This window comes from Lucilia cuprina, chromosome 3 (assembly GCF_022045245.1).
Source record: "Lucilia cuprina isolate Lc7/37 chromosome 3, ASM2204524v1, whole genome shotgun sequence".
Lineage (NCBI taxonomy): Eukaryota > Metazoa > Arthropoda > Insecta > Diptera > Calliphoridae > Lucilia > Lucilia cuprina.
This window is the reverse complement of record NC_060951.1, coordinates 60,408,201-60,422,768: the sequence shown is the minus strand read 5'-3', so window position 1 is coordinate 60,422,768 and position 14,568 is coordinate 60,408,201. Positions and strand designations below refer to the sequence as shown.

The 14,568-nt window shown below is 27.9% G+C and overlaps 1 protein-coding gene across 1 annotated transcript in view; it reads right to left on the bottom strand.

Annotated features, from left to right (window-relative positions):
- LOC111676011 (neuronal acetylcholine receptor subunit alpha-7) overlaps positions 1–14,568 on the bottom strand; it is a 257,859-nt gene that overhangs the window by 30,683 nt on the left and 212,608 nt on the right. The window contains exons 7-8 of the mRNA XM_046945936.1: positions 13,651–13,726; positions 12,106–12,300 (exon numbers count right to left, since the gene is read on the bottom strand). Of these exons, the coding sequence (XP_046801892.1) occupies positions 12,106–12,300; positions 13,651–13,726 (271 nt within the window). The remainder of the gene's footprint in view (positions 1–12,105; positions 12,301–13,650; positions 13,727–14,568) is intronic.

Sequence of the window (14,568 nt, the reverse complement as noted above, 5' to 3'; positions counted from 1 at the left end):
TTCCAGGAGGCTAGTACTGTTTCAGTATACCTCTTATTTCAGGGTAGTTTGAAGTTGTTGCCTTCTCTACAAGATGCATATTGTTTCATTGTTGAGGTCTTTCACTGAACTTGTTGGGGCAACTATTGGCAGTTGTCTCTCTTTTCATAGATCATTCCTTATGGTCCTGAAATGGAACCGATTTAAGTTGGTAAACTATTGGTAAGGTCTCCTTTGCCCACCTGGAAGCTAGTACTGTTTCAGTATACCTCTTCGGGGAAGTTATTTTTTACTGTTGCCTTCTCAACAGGATGCATATTGTTTCATTGTTAAGCACCATCACTGAATTTGTTGGGGCAACTATTGGGTTTGAATTGACTCGGCAAATTTCTACATTATTTGTAATATTATATCGCCATAAAGAGAGATTCAGTTTTATTGGCTGGATATATGGAATACCAAAATGTTTGTAGATGTTGTTGCTGAAACAGCATCAATCAACAATCTTTCGGCATTTCGGGAGGATTGATTTCACTTGTTGTTGGAGTCGATCCTGTTATTGACTTTAGACCAGTGATTGCTTTTTGTCAGGGCATGCATTAGGATTGAACCTATGCTGCATATAATTCCGCAACAGGGTTACTATTTCAAGGGATAAGATAGTTCTTGTACATCAGCAAAGTGCTTGTACATGACTTCTGGTATTCGTTTCTGGGGACATATAATTGTTGGTACACATATTTAATCCAAAGTTTTAGGGTAACTTGGAGATTGCTGCCTTTATTTTGTCAGATATATTTTATAGAATTTTTCTATCGAAAATCAATTTTCAGTTTATCATAAATCCTTAGTTTTCTGTTATTTCTTTTAATACTTTAACAAAGTCTTAAGACTTTAACAAAAAGCTCTTGCGCCAAAACAATTTTTATCCTATTAGCCTTATAAGTTTACACAAGAAAATTTTAGAAAAGAAAAAAAATCTACAACATTTATTAACACTTCATTTTTAGAATAGTTTGCATAATAAAGAAAAGTTTTCTATTATTTTTGTTTGGCTGTGTATAGTTCCACATTATCCAATTTTTTTCTTCACTATTATAAATATTTGCTGTTGTGTTCTTTGGCTATCAAAACTTACTTAAAGTTTAGTAAACATTTTTGTAAATGTGCAGGAGACAGAGTTTGTTATTGTCTTCTAAGAAAGAAAAAGTTGTAGTAAAAAAACCCTTGTGACTTAAACATGTTTCGAATAGATTCATTCGTTTTTCTTTTTTGTAATATGCTTCACATAACCAAACTTTGGAATTGAACTCTAACATGGGCACGTACTTATCTAAACAATACCAACACACACATATACAATAACTCCTCATCTATAGTGAGAGAAAAATTGGGGTTTTAGAAGGTTTTAGAAATTACTTTAATATAATTGCTAAAATTTTAAGAACAAACTATAGTTGTGGTAATCATATTTTGATTAATTGATAATTTAAATAACTTTCAAAATATAACATATGATTACAGCAAACAAGTTTTTGTTTATCACAATAATTTGTATGATTATTTATGTTATTATAAAATATGATCACTAAGTTTGTGAAAATGTCGACAATCATAAAAATGATTGTGTCTAAAAGTAATATGTTTGCTGCAATAATGTTTATGATTTTAGCTGTTAATTAAATTATGAATTTAAAATATGATTGCAATAACATTATTATTATATTAAAATGATTACTGTAACCTTATTTTTACTACATGTGTATAGTTTGTTTTCTTAGTTGCTTGTAATATGAGTATGTTGCAATATAGTTAAGTTTGTATGGCATGTTGCTGCAGCATTAAGTGACTTTTGAAATAAGAAACATCAAAAGACATTTTCCTTATTGTTTTAAACTAAAATATAAAACAAATAGATAAAGAAGCTAACAAACAAGAAAATATAAAATATATAAAAATGGAAACTTTTTGTTTAAGTTTTTCTCTCTCTCTCTTACATTTTCTGATGCTTTTTATGCAGTAGCAGCGCAGCAGCTAAACAAACTTAATTTATTTGAAATTTTTACCAAAAAAGTAAAAAATAAATGCTCATACACTATAACAATGAAATGGGCATGGGGGTGGGTGGTTGTTACTAAAAACTTTTAAAAAAATATTTTTTCTAAACAACAATATGTTACCAGGTTTTACAACACAATAAATAACAATAAATGTAAATATTTCTTGAATGTTTATATATTTTTTATATATTGCTCTTGTAATTGTTATGCTGCAAAAAAATTTATTCTACCAAAGATGTTAAAACTTTATAATAATATGCAAAAAAGAAGAAAAATAAAAACCCCCTACTAACCAAGAAACAAGTTTGAATAAAAGCAATTTATGAAATGTCATTGGCTTTAGATTTTTGGGTATTTTCATTGGCAAAGGGAGTGGGAGCGAATGCTGTTACTGTTGCTAATACTGGTGACTGGTGTTGCTTAAACTTTGTGTTTTGTTTTCTTTTGCTTTTAAAACAATCGATTTATAAAAAAGTTTCTAACAACAATAATCGTATTTATTCGAAATATTAGAGTTTTAAGTAAATTTAAGTGTAATTTAAACCTTATTAAGAATTTTTGATGCTTGAGAATAAGAAAAGAAAATCTTAACTAGAGTTATAAACGTAAATTAGTCTTAATTCGTTAAAGTTTTGTATGAAAAGTATTAAAGTTTTATGAAAATTTTGCAAATTTGACTAAAGCAATAATAATTACTTTGAGTAAAAGAAATCAGCAGGATTCGAAGGCAAAAACAAACATTGTAAAATATATAATAGGAAACTATTAGAATTTTGAACTAGATCGAAACCCAAAGACTAAGGGCGGCGTTTTCAGATAAAGATAATCTACATTCTTTGTTTAAACCTAGTTTAATATATGTTTTGTGTTTTTCCGTAAACAGTAACTTTACTTATTATCTTAGTTTAACTGAGTATTATTGGCTAATAAAACTTAAGTTATAAGTGAGCAAATACAATTAACAAAATATCAATGATTTCGGAAGAACAAAAACTTAATATTTTAAGTAAATTGCAATTTTTTGTTTATTTAAAATTTTTCCAAAATTTTTCATTTTACAAAAGTATTATTTGCAAAAAATAGCTGTTCATTGTTTATGTTCTTGAGTGAAAAGTTGGCAATACTAACAATGTTAACTGAACTTAAATCCATAACTGAAAAACACAATCATCGGTTTAAGTCCACCTAAATTTGTTTCGAGTTTAATCTAACAGCAAGTTAAGTCTAGTTTAACTAGTGGTAAGAAACCTGTCATAGAGTGTGCTTTTCAATTCGATTCAGACATTATAGATTGTATTAGATTTTCCAGATATCGTGTCCTGAAAAATCAGTTTTTGACACCTTTAATAGCGAAGATATTTTAATACCAGCCGCAGATTCAGCTTGAGTGTTTGGGGGATTTTTTGTATTTTCATTCATTTTTTTTCTCATTTGTATATTTTGAATGAAAAATTTTCATTTTTTTTGATGTTTATAAAAAGGACTTTCTTTCTTAAGGTTAAGCATGAAACAGCCCTGTACAATTTGGATTGTTAAATATGGTCAAACGGAATCATATTTATTTTCACAATTTTTTGAAATCGTGTACAAAGACCTAAAATAAGGCACAAGTTCAGAATTTAATACAACAGACAAAAACACAGTTCGACTGGTTACTATAGCAATACTATGTTCACTGTAACAACATATTGTTATCAAATACTTTTTGTTATGTTTATCCGATTAAAACAATATTTTAGTTAATGTTATCATTTTCATGTTCATGGCAAAATATAAATTTGAGTATGATTCACTGAAACATAATTATTTTTCATCAAATTTAATTTCGATACATATTTTTATAACAAAATTGTGGACACATGGGATCATAATATAGTCATGTATAACAAACTATAACATGATAAATATAAAAATATTATTATGAAATATTTCATAATATAATATTTTAAAATTGTTGCAATAACCATAATATTTTTATACTACAATCATAATTTTTGAAAATGGTTACCACAGCCATGATTTTTCTTGAGTATATTCGCTCTCGGTTTTATCATTCTTTATTAATCGTTTTGCAAGAATTACTTTCTTCTCCTAAAGCAATATCGAATCCACGAGGGTGCCGGGCTTGGGCTGAATCCGCGCCTGTCCTAACTGGACGTCAGGTGGTTACAGCTAGCACATAGTTATACACCAAAGAGGCTTCGATTCGCTTTCGTTCTCTCATTTGGTAGAGACTTAAATTATACATATAGATTATATAATTTGATAATCTATGAGAATAAGTCATGATCTTTCAACTGTTTCAAGTTAATAAGAGTAATTTTCAAAATGCGGAGTCGGATACAGATAATGATACCTAAATCTCTCTGTTACTCTCCTGGAGGTTACTTATTATTATACAGAAAGATCAATGATTTGCAAGATTTGGGAAAAATTCAACGCTATTGGTCATCATGAATTGTTCCTGTAGAAATTTTTAATATGTTAAAGGTTTAAAGCAAGAAAACACATCCGATCGAAGATCTTAATGAAAGCTTAACTATAGAATCGACACATCGAAAACCGGATTTCAGCTTTAGCTTTTAGAAGTAATAAACAAATTGATGAAACGATTTTAAGATTTTTAAAGTAAGATGACTGTTCTGTTAAAAATCTTCTCCGCAATGAGGCATCAAAAATATCGGTCTCTGATAAGAGCATTAAGAGAACTGATCCGTGAGAAATGAGGAAAAATATTTAAGATCATATAAAATAAATAGTGATTTGCTTTCTACAAAAAGCAACACTTGAACATTAAAACTCAAGTCGTTTAGATTTTGTATGAGAGAGAGAGAGAGAAGAATACCGAAAAGCGTTCATCTCTTTTATACAAAATCAACTTGCACAAGTGAAACAAGATATTGTCTAAAATAAATCTGATTTTCTTTTTAATGTCTAAAGCAGCGATAGGCAAAGGTAAAAAATAGTTCTCTGACTGGTTAGTTCGATTGTTTCTACACATGTGTGAGCATACTTACGGTCGAAAGAAATAATACAAGTTCAAAGGAGTTAGTACAGATGAAATGAACAGTTAGAACAATAAAACTAACATATTAAAAATATAATTTGAACTCCAGTCAGTATCTCCAACATTAAGATATTTTAAAAAGACTTCTTCTATTACTTTAAATACAATATTAAAATAACTACTTTATTTAAATTCCATTAATCTGACCTCTTTAAGATTATGTCCTAGTTTATGCTAGATAGCTTATTCCACAAAAAATATATATTTGTAAATTTCATAAAAATACTAAATATTCGTAAAAGAAATAAATTTTTAATTTACTTTTCTTAATTTCAATGACAGACCAACAGCCATGGTTTTTACGTACTATTTTTTTTCTTTTTTTTAGTTGTTGTTCATTCATACAAATCCTATTTAAACTCTCTATCTCTTACAAATTTGTCATAGTGTCCTTTGTTTTTTTCTCCACTTTCTGTCAGAGTAAGATAGAGTAATGAAGGAAAAAGAAAAACTTTCTTTCATTTTTTAAATAAACTTCTTCGTTAAAGGTTAATGTGCATAAATGTCCTTCTTCTTCATTTTCTTTTAGTACGTCTTGTGAAGACTGACTTCTCTCTGATATGGACAGATAGAGTTTTATTATTATTTTTTTTTAATTTTTGTCATTGCGTTTTTCCAACCAAACCATGTCTTAAAAGATAAATAAGCGTAATAATTTTCAATATTTACTTAAACTGTAATATTTGTATATGTTTGTATGAGTGTGAGTGTGTGTTTGACCATTTAAAGCAACTCGAATAACAGAGCAGTGTTGCAGTACAGTTCTGCTCTTTTATTTCCGTTCCACATTTTGTTTGTGTATGTGTGTGTGTGAAAGTCTTTCCTTGATGCTCTTTGGTTGTATGCTTAACTCTGTATATCTTTGGTTTAGTTTTAATGATTGTTGCTGTTGTTGGCGTGGTTGCATAGTTGCTTCGTTGGATATTTGTCTGGGTCAAGGTTGTGCTGTTTGTTGGTTGATGATGATACTCATGATGCCTAGATACTTCCATTTCTCCTCTACACTCACAACAGTATAAATGTTTGTATTGCTGTTCTGTTTTTCCATCTCTACTGTTTGGTTGATGGTCGACGTCGTCGTCGTCAGTGAAAGTATTCTTTTTGTTGTATTTCTGTTTTTTTATATTTTTTCATTATTTATTTCTCAGTTTTGTGTCATTGCTTGTTTCCTTGTTGAGAAGTGTATGTTTGTGTGTTTGTATCTAGATGTTGTGAGTAAAAAATATGAAATCAGGGTTGCAAGTGTAAGGACAATATTGTTGATATTGCAAGTACTTTTTTTTGGAATTTGGTTAGGCTTAATTATTTATTGGAAATAATCGACAAGTACCCAGATTACTCAAATCTACTGTATAGATTAAACTATAAACTAGTCAATAACTAGTCCAATATAGTCTATAGACTAGCTTTATAGAAAATAATAGACTAGTCCGTAGACTAGTCCCCAGAAACTAGCCAATAAGTTAGTCCATTAACCATAGACCATATAATTGCTATTATAAGCTACATAGTAATTCATAGTACAGTTCATAAGACGATCATACATAAAACCAATTGTCAAATCAATAAAAGAATAACTCATAGGCTAATCGAAAGACTAGTTAATAGACTATTATATAAACTGGACAATGGGCAAGTCCACATTTAGTCAATAGACAAGTTCATAGATTAACCTGGAGTGCATAGAATAAAACATAGTCCAATCCATATATATACTAGTCTTTAGATTATTGGAGGACTAATCACAAACTAGGCAATAGATTAGTTAATAGACTGATCCATAGAATACTTAACACATATACTAGTCAATATAACAGTTCGTAGACTAATCATTAGATTAGTTGATAGACTAGACATAAACTACTCATAGACAGGTAACTGGATAAGTAGTTCCTAGACTATTTTGAAGACTATTCCACAGTCTAAACAATAGACTATTAAGTAGTCAATAAAATAGTCCATAAACTAGTTTCTAGACTATTCCATAAACTATACAATATATAAGTCTGTAGACTAGTACATAGTCCTATACACTATAGACTATTCTATATGCTAAACGATAGACTAACCATAGACTAGTCTTTGGCTAAAAGAATATGGCCCAATAGAATATGGTAAGAAGAGATAATAGACTAGTCCATAGGCTAGCCCATAGTCAAATTCTTAGACTATATATTATACTATTGCCATATATACACTTTTCATTACAAATACAAATTTCGACTAGTCATAATTGTGGCCATAAATACTACATAGACTATTCAAAAGAATATTACATAAAATTGTCCATAGATTTACTAATAGACTTATTCCTTAATCGGTCAATAGAATTAACCCCTTTACGTATACGGAATACCTCTGTTCCAACAATTTTTCCTTTTTTCATCAAAATATTATTGATGTACGTCAAAATAAAGTATGTGGTAAAGTCAAATCCATAAAGAATCCAGCGGTTTAGTTTTGTGCGTGAAAGGGTTAAGAGACACAGAGTAATTTTGAAAAATGTTAGGGTCAAACTAACGTAATACTAATACTCATCTGCTTCAATGTCTATACAGATATCAAGTCTATGTTATCTGAGAAAAGGATTTGACAACTTCGTTACACTTTTAATAAAAATGAATGGTACATTTTCGATAAATGTCCTTTTCACTACAACTCTGATGAAAATATTAAAGTGTACACGAATGCATATGTATGTATGTACATATGTTTATATGCGTTTGTGTTATACTCTTGATCTCTGTTTTTGTTGTTTTTGATGTTGATTGAAAATAATGGTCTTTTTGTTTGTTGTAGTAGTTGTTGTTATTTCAATTATACGTTTTTGTGGCTAAGGAAGTTGGTGATGGTTAGTGGTGTTTCGAGTTATAGATGTACATGTAGGTTCGTTATTAAATTCAGTAGTTTCCCAGAAAGTCAATGTATCTATTAAAAATCTACTACTGGCTGACTTTAATAAAGGGATGTATGATTAGATCGATTACTTAACATATTACTGGTACTCTAACATTTGTTATTTACTACGTTATTGCTACAAAGCAATAGTAAAATTTTGCTATTTCTTCGACAATTATTTCTTTGATATCAATTATTGCTGGGTTTTCATTTGCTGCAGTAATAATTCTACTAAAACTAGTTTAAACCTAATTGTAATATGAGCATTGATATTTACTAAAGGTCATTTCCGATTTAACTTCACTTTAAGAAAGATTACTTTCTAATTAAATTCTAAACAAAAATTTATATAAGAAATTTTAAATTAAATAATTTGTACTATGTGTATTATTTAACTTCATATGTATGCAATTGTGTATTATAATTTCTTGGTTGGTAAATCTATGAAATAATAATATTATTTAATATTTAAAAGTTTAAACTTATTTTATTAATTTTAATTAATAAAACTACTAAATAGAAGGATAAGGATTTAAGGAATAAAATATTTACTCTTAAATTTAAAATGGAAATTTTAAAATAAAAAATATACGCTATTGACATGACATTTAATGACATATTTGTCAGTTATATGTTTGGTACCATTGCCACTACATTGGCACTAATTGGTGTGGACTTGATACTTCAGAAATTCCATATGTATATAGCGATATAAAACCACATAAACTGCAAAGAGGGAAAACCCGGTAGAAAAGTATCGAAATTGATACAATCCGTTATCAGTAGTAAGCTTACAAACGGATGTGTATAAAATTTAGATTTGTACAAAAAATTGTTGAAATTTTGACAATGTTGCATTGTCTGACAACATAGTGTTGTCAGATTGGTACCAGACGTGTATAATTTGAAAACGGTATTTTTCTTTCTGTGCGGGTGGCTTATTTACGTCATTGTTGTTAAAATTTATTAACGGAACATGCTCCTCTTTCGCCAACCATCATACCATGTGAAATATGTCCCCTTTTCACTTTTGGTCACATAGCAATTATGCCATTTGCAAGAACCTAGGAAACATGAAATATGTCCTCTTTTCACTTTTTTTAGTTCCCAAGACATTTTTATTTCAAGGGAACAAAATTTTTACTTCTACTGGCGATAGGGTGGTATGTTGTTCCTACGATCAGTATTTAGGGTCTTATAAAAGAAAAGCTTATTATTGTAAATGTTTGAATACTTCAACGTGGCAAGTAATTCATTGGAAGATAGTAGATATTGGATTTTGTCAAATTGGTGACAGACTTCCAGTATGTATATAATGGATATGTATTAATTTAAATTAACATTCAACATCAAAAGCTCCCCTAAATTGTAAAGAAAAATGAGCTCCACCTTTCAACATCTAAACATTACTTTTGGTGCATATGTCTATTTAGATCGGTATAGTAGAAATAACAAGTAGTAACTGACTTTCTGAAAATTATAGGAAACATGTTCGCTGAAATACTCCTCCTTATGGAGATCTTACCTGGAATTTTCTATAGGTCTAAGAAACGAAACTCTTCAAATGTTGTTGACACAAGTTGTACACCGATAAAAAATTGCTTAACATTTAAATTTTATAGCACAATTACCCAGCAAAAACTTTCACTAATAAGTAATGGTGTAAAGAGCTTAATTATTTATGCCCGTTTGATGATATTAGTACAAGTATGTCATAAAACAGAACAGTATGTTGGGAATAATTGATATTGCAAAAAGAAAAAAATAATAATTTTTGTTATGTAATCGCAGAAATAACTACTTACATGTAAGCAGTAAACACAATTTAAGGTAATTTGAAGTCTTTGTTAGTGGAAAACGTCAAGAATGAAATCAGTTTTGATACTACAGTCTTTTAATATTTCTCTACACGTACACGGTGTTTACACGGCAAATTAGAGTAAAAGTTTTCCAGTTTTTGCCACGGGTATATAATAGATTAAAAAAACACTTGATTATAAGTTTAAAAGCCAGCCATTACTTAACTGTCACCACAGGCGGCATTTAGTGACTAGTTATCAAGTTTTTACTGGGTAATTAAGGATTATTATAAAAAAACATGCATAAATTAATTTAAAATTATATATTACTTTAAACATAATTAAGTTTTTGTAAATTTTAATAAAAATATTTAAAATTCTTTAAGATTGTTTGCAAAAAATTACAAAAATTATTAAATACTTAATTAGGATTTATTATTTAGTTACCAGAACCGATTAAAATCACCCAAACATTTAAAGGTATATTCCTTAGACATTAAGGTGGTTCGGTTTTAGCAAAAATTTTTTTTTTAATTTTTATATTATTTGAATATTTAGCCCAAAAACAAAATTTATTGGCTTCAATGCTTAAATCCATTAATTTGACACATTCGTTTTGCCTTTTAGCGCGTTACGATAGATAGTTAATAACCGTTACTGATGATTGCTTGAACATCAGTTGGTGCCCAATTTATTTGGGCCCTTTTTCTTGTTTTTTGTTGTCTTGCGTACTGATGTTTACACTACTACAAATCCTGGAGAAGACGCGTGAGATTAAGTCAACAACATTTTCAAAGCTTTTTAATGAATACGTTGGTTTTTTTTTGGAACGGAAGAAGAAGAACCTCCTTTGTTCACATGTGTTAAATATTTAAGGCAATAAACATTAAACTTTAAGTTTTAATTTTTAAAGATTTCTTTTATTAAAAACAAGTTTTGTTCATGGAGAAAATAAAACTTTTTAACACAATCTCTTTTTTTAAAGAAAACTTGTTTATTCCTTTAAATATTTGTTTAGTGTGAACTTATCTTTTACATTTTAGATTTGAACTATAAACACTTAAGCAAAAGAGTTATATTATGAGAGAGTAAACGTAGCGTAGAGAGAGTTTTAATTTTTTTAAAGAAAACTTGTTTATTCCTTTAAATATTTGTTTAATGTGAACTTATCTTTTACATTGTAGATTTGAACTATAAACACTTAAGCAAAAGAGTTATATTATGAGAGAGTAAACGTAGCGTAGAGAGAGTTTTAATTTTTGATTGATTAAATGAAAAGCATTAAGAAGAGCGTAAACTAGTATTAGTTATAGAACGAAAAGAGTGTTAGTAAATCTAGTTAAAATTTCGTGGGTCACAATTTTTTTTGTCACAACCAGTTGTCATAATATTTAGTGCCAAAAATCAAAATGTTTACAACAATAACTAAAAAAAGTAAAATACATTCTGTGTAACTGAAAAATGTCTCAAACAAACAAATTATTTTTACTAAAAATGTATCGAAAGAAAGAAAACAATTTCATAATATCCTGTCTTAAAGAAAATGAAATTTAAACACCCTGTAAATAAATAATAAAACTTAAATAGATAAACCACTCTGTCTTGATATTTTTTTCTTTAACTTAACTTTAAAATAAAATTCTAAATAGTTTTGCTAATAATATATTTTAAAAGTATAAAATTAATTTAAATATAATTAACGTAAAAAAACATTGCATTTATTTTAGAGGTTGTGTCACACTTTATTCAGATATCACTCTGAAATGGATCAAGTGTGATCATATTAGTTTGGTTCGTAAGAGTGTAAAGGGTTTTTTCAATACCTTTAATTAGACAATTTTTATTAGATATTGAGATGTAATACTGAAATTTCTTTTAATTATAATTATTTTTTAAAAAAAATCGAATTGTCTATAAAATACTTTAAACACTGCTTCATTTAGTTTCAATTTGGATTTGAGTTTATTAATTAGAATTTTCGTTAAGAAAAGAATTTTTTGTGGTTTTCAATATGATTTCAATATTCTAAGGAAGTTCTTCATTTTATATATGTTTTCTGTTTGTTTGTTAACAGTTTTGTTTAATTTTAAAATTTTTCTCAGTGTATTTAGGTATATTGGTTGGGTGTTAGTGAGTATTTCATTAACTTTCTAAAGAGTTTGTTATACATATAAATATTTGCTTAATAAATGTTCTTGTTTGATAGAATATACTTTGATTTCTTTTAAAGTTTATTCCATAGTTTATTACTTTTGGATTATATATGTTTTTTGTATATATCGGTTTTGCTTTGAAAACTTACCCAGCGATAGTTTTTCACCAGAATCTGGTGGCAGTGTAAAACCTAGCAGTGCCATTGAGGCAATCAGTACACAGGGCACAATTAAATTGAAAAAATAATACAAAGTTTTACGTCGTATCAAAATGGCGAATGTTATGTCAATATAAGGTTCTGGGCAGCAATTATAGTAGATTTCATTTCGTTTACCAGGTACACCTACAGTTTTTTATCATTGTGTTTTTTTTCATTCATTAACATTGTGTGTTATTTGAGAGAGAGAGAGAGATTGGGGGTGAGCGAGTGAGAGAATAGGGGAAGGACCGGGGGTTTTCAATTGTTTAATTTTTTTTCAAAAATTTCGTTAACGTTTGGTTTTGTAGTTGTTGTTGTTGATTTGTGGTTGGTGGTATGAAGGGGGGTAGAGGAAAAGAAAAAGGAAATTTATTTGTTTTGTTGTTTTAATTTTTTTTTATAAAAAAGAGAGAATTATTTTTAATATTAATAAATATAATAATAATAATTTTTATAATAGAAAATAGAAATATTAGGAAATTATTTAATAGTTTTAGTTGAAAGAAAAATAGAAATTTAAAAGTAAATAGTTGTTAAGAGTAATTTATTTGCAAGGCCAAGTTTTAAAGCTTTAGCAACATTTATAGTGCTGGCAACATGTTGCAAAAGTAAGAACATGTGTTAGTTTAAATGTAAAATAAGTTTTAGCTATTTTTGCTAAAATAAGTTTTTTTTGCTATTTATAAAATTTTTTAGCAACATGTTGCCTAAAGTTTTATTAATGTTGCTGGCAACATGTTGCCATATTAAAAAAACAGTTTAAGTTTTGTGTTATCTATTAGGTAGTCGATTTTGTTCTACACTTTTTTAAATGCCTAACTTCCAAAGGCAACATGTTGCTAAAATTTCAAAAATTTTGCAGCAAATTTAAAAGAACATTGTTCTGTGTCTCGATATGTTAATTTAATTTAAGAAACACTTGCAACATATAATATATTAATCAGCAAAATATTTTTTTTACATAAAGCTACTTTTAAAATGTTATCATTACATTTTGAGGCAACATTTGCTTAGCAACTTTATAGCAAATGTTTAGCAACAAATCTTTAAAAGATAAAGATTTGTAGCTAAACATTTGATCGAATTTTTCACAGGCAACAGATTTAAAATCTGTTTGAGATACTTCTAAAACTTGCATTTGTTTAGCAACATTTTCTAGTTCTTAAAAAAAAAGATTTATTTCCAATATTCACCACTTAAACGTAACTTTATTTATCTGTCCAAACAAGATATTTATACATTTATAAAAAAATGAATATGGTTTCTTGATACAATTTTGGGAATATATAGCAACATGTTGCAGAATATTTCAATTTTTTTTTTTTTGATGACAACATGTTGCATTTAATTTTATATATCTGTTTTATTTCACATTTTGCTAAATATTTGAAAATAAAAGGAAATTAAACTTGATTTCCAAACTTGGCCTTGCAACATTACACACTCTTTACGCATTAACATTGCATTTTAATTAAATAAACAATTTCAACATACCCAACAGATCCCATTCACCATTGGTAATAAAACTTGAAATATCACCACCAGCCTCATCTTGCAATTGTAAATCCAGCTGAAATTAAAAACACAAAAAAACAACAAAATTGTAAATATTTATTTAAACTTTTGCCTAACTAAAACAACAAGTAAAATGGGGAAAAAATCTTAAAAGTTAATACTTTTGCTCATTTTCTTTAATTATTTTAAATATTTGTTTTTTAAAAGCAACAGCAAGAACAGCACCACAACATTTTCTTTGAAGTATGCTATAGCATTTAGCATGTAAATATTTTTTTAAAGTTTTTTTTATTTTTTATTTAACTTTTTATATTATTGTACTGTTGTCTTTTGTAGTACATATCATGTTCCTTGACAACTTCGCTCTGTTACAGGAAAGCAAATCTTTGTTTTTTATTTTTAATTTAACAACTTTATTAAGAAATCTTTGCACATTGTCATAGATTCGTTGATCTTTTCGTTTCCTTGTTTTCAGTTGGAATATATAAATTAATTAAAATTAATAAATCGTGAGTTGAAAAAAGTGGAAGCTCATGTTTTCGTTTACAGGAATAATAATCTACTAGTAGTCATTTATAATTTCGCTTCTTTTTTTGTTGTAGAGAAAAATTGTTACAGGAGATTATGATTTTTATTACAACATGACAAGTATTATTAGTATTCAAGACACATGTTGTTGTCTTATTTTAATATTTATTTTAGACAGAAAAAGAAGAGAATTCTTCTACGTAGTATTAATTTTAAGTTTAGGAAAAAAATGGGAAAATTTATTCAAGAATTGATTACAGTTGATACTAACTAACTAACTAACTAACTAACTAACTAACTAACTAACTAACTAACTAACTAACTAACTAACTAACTAACTAACTAACTAACTAACTAACTAACTAACTA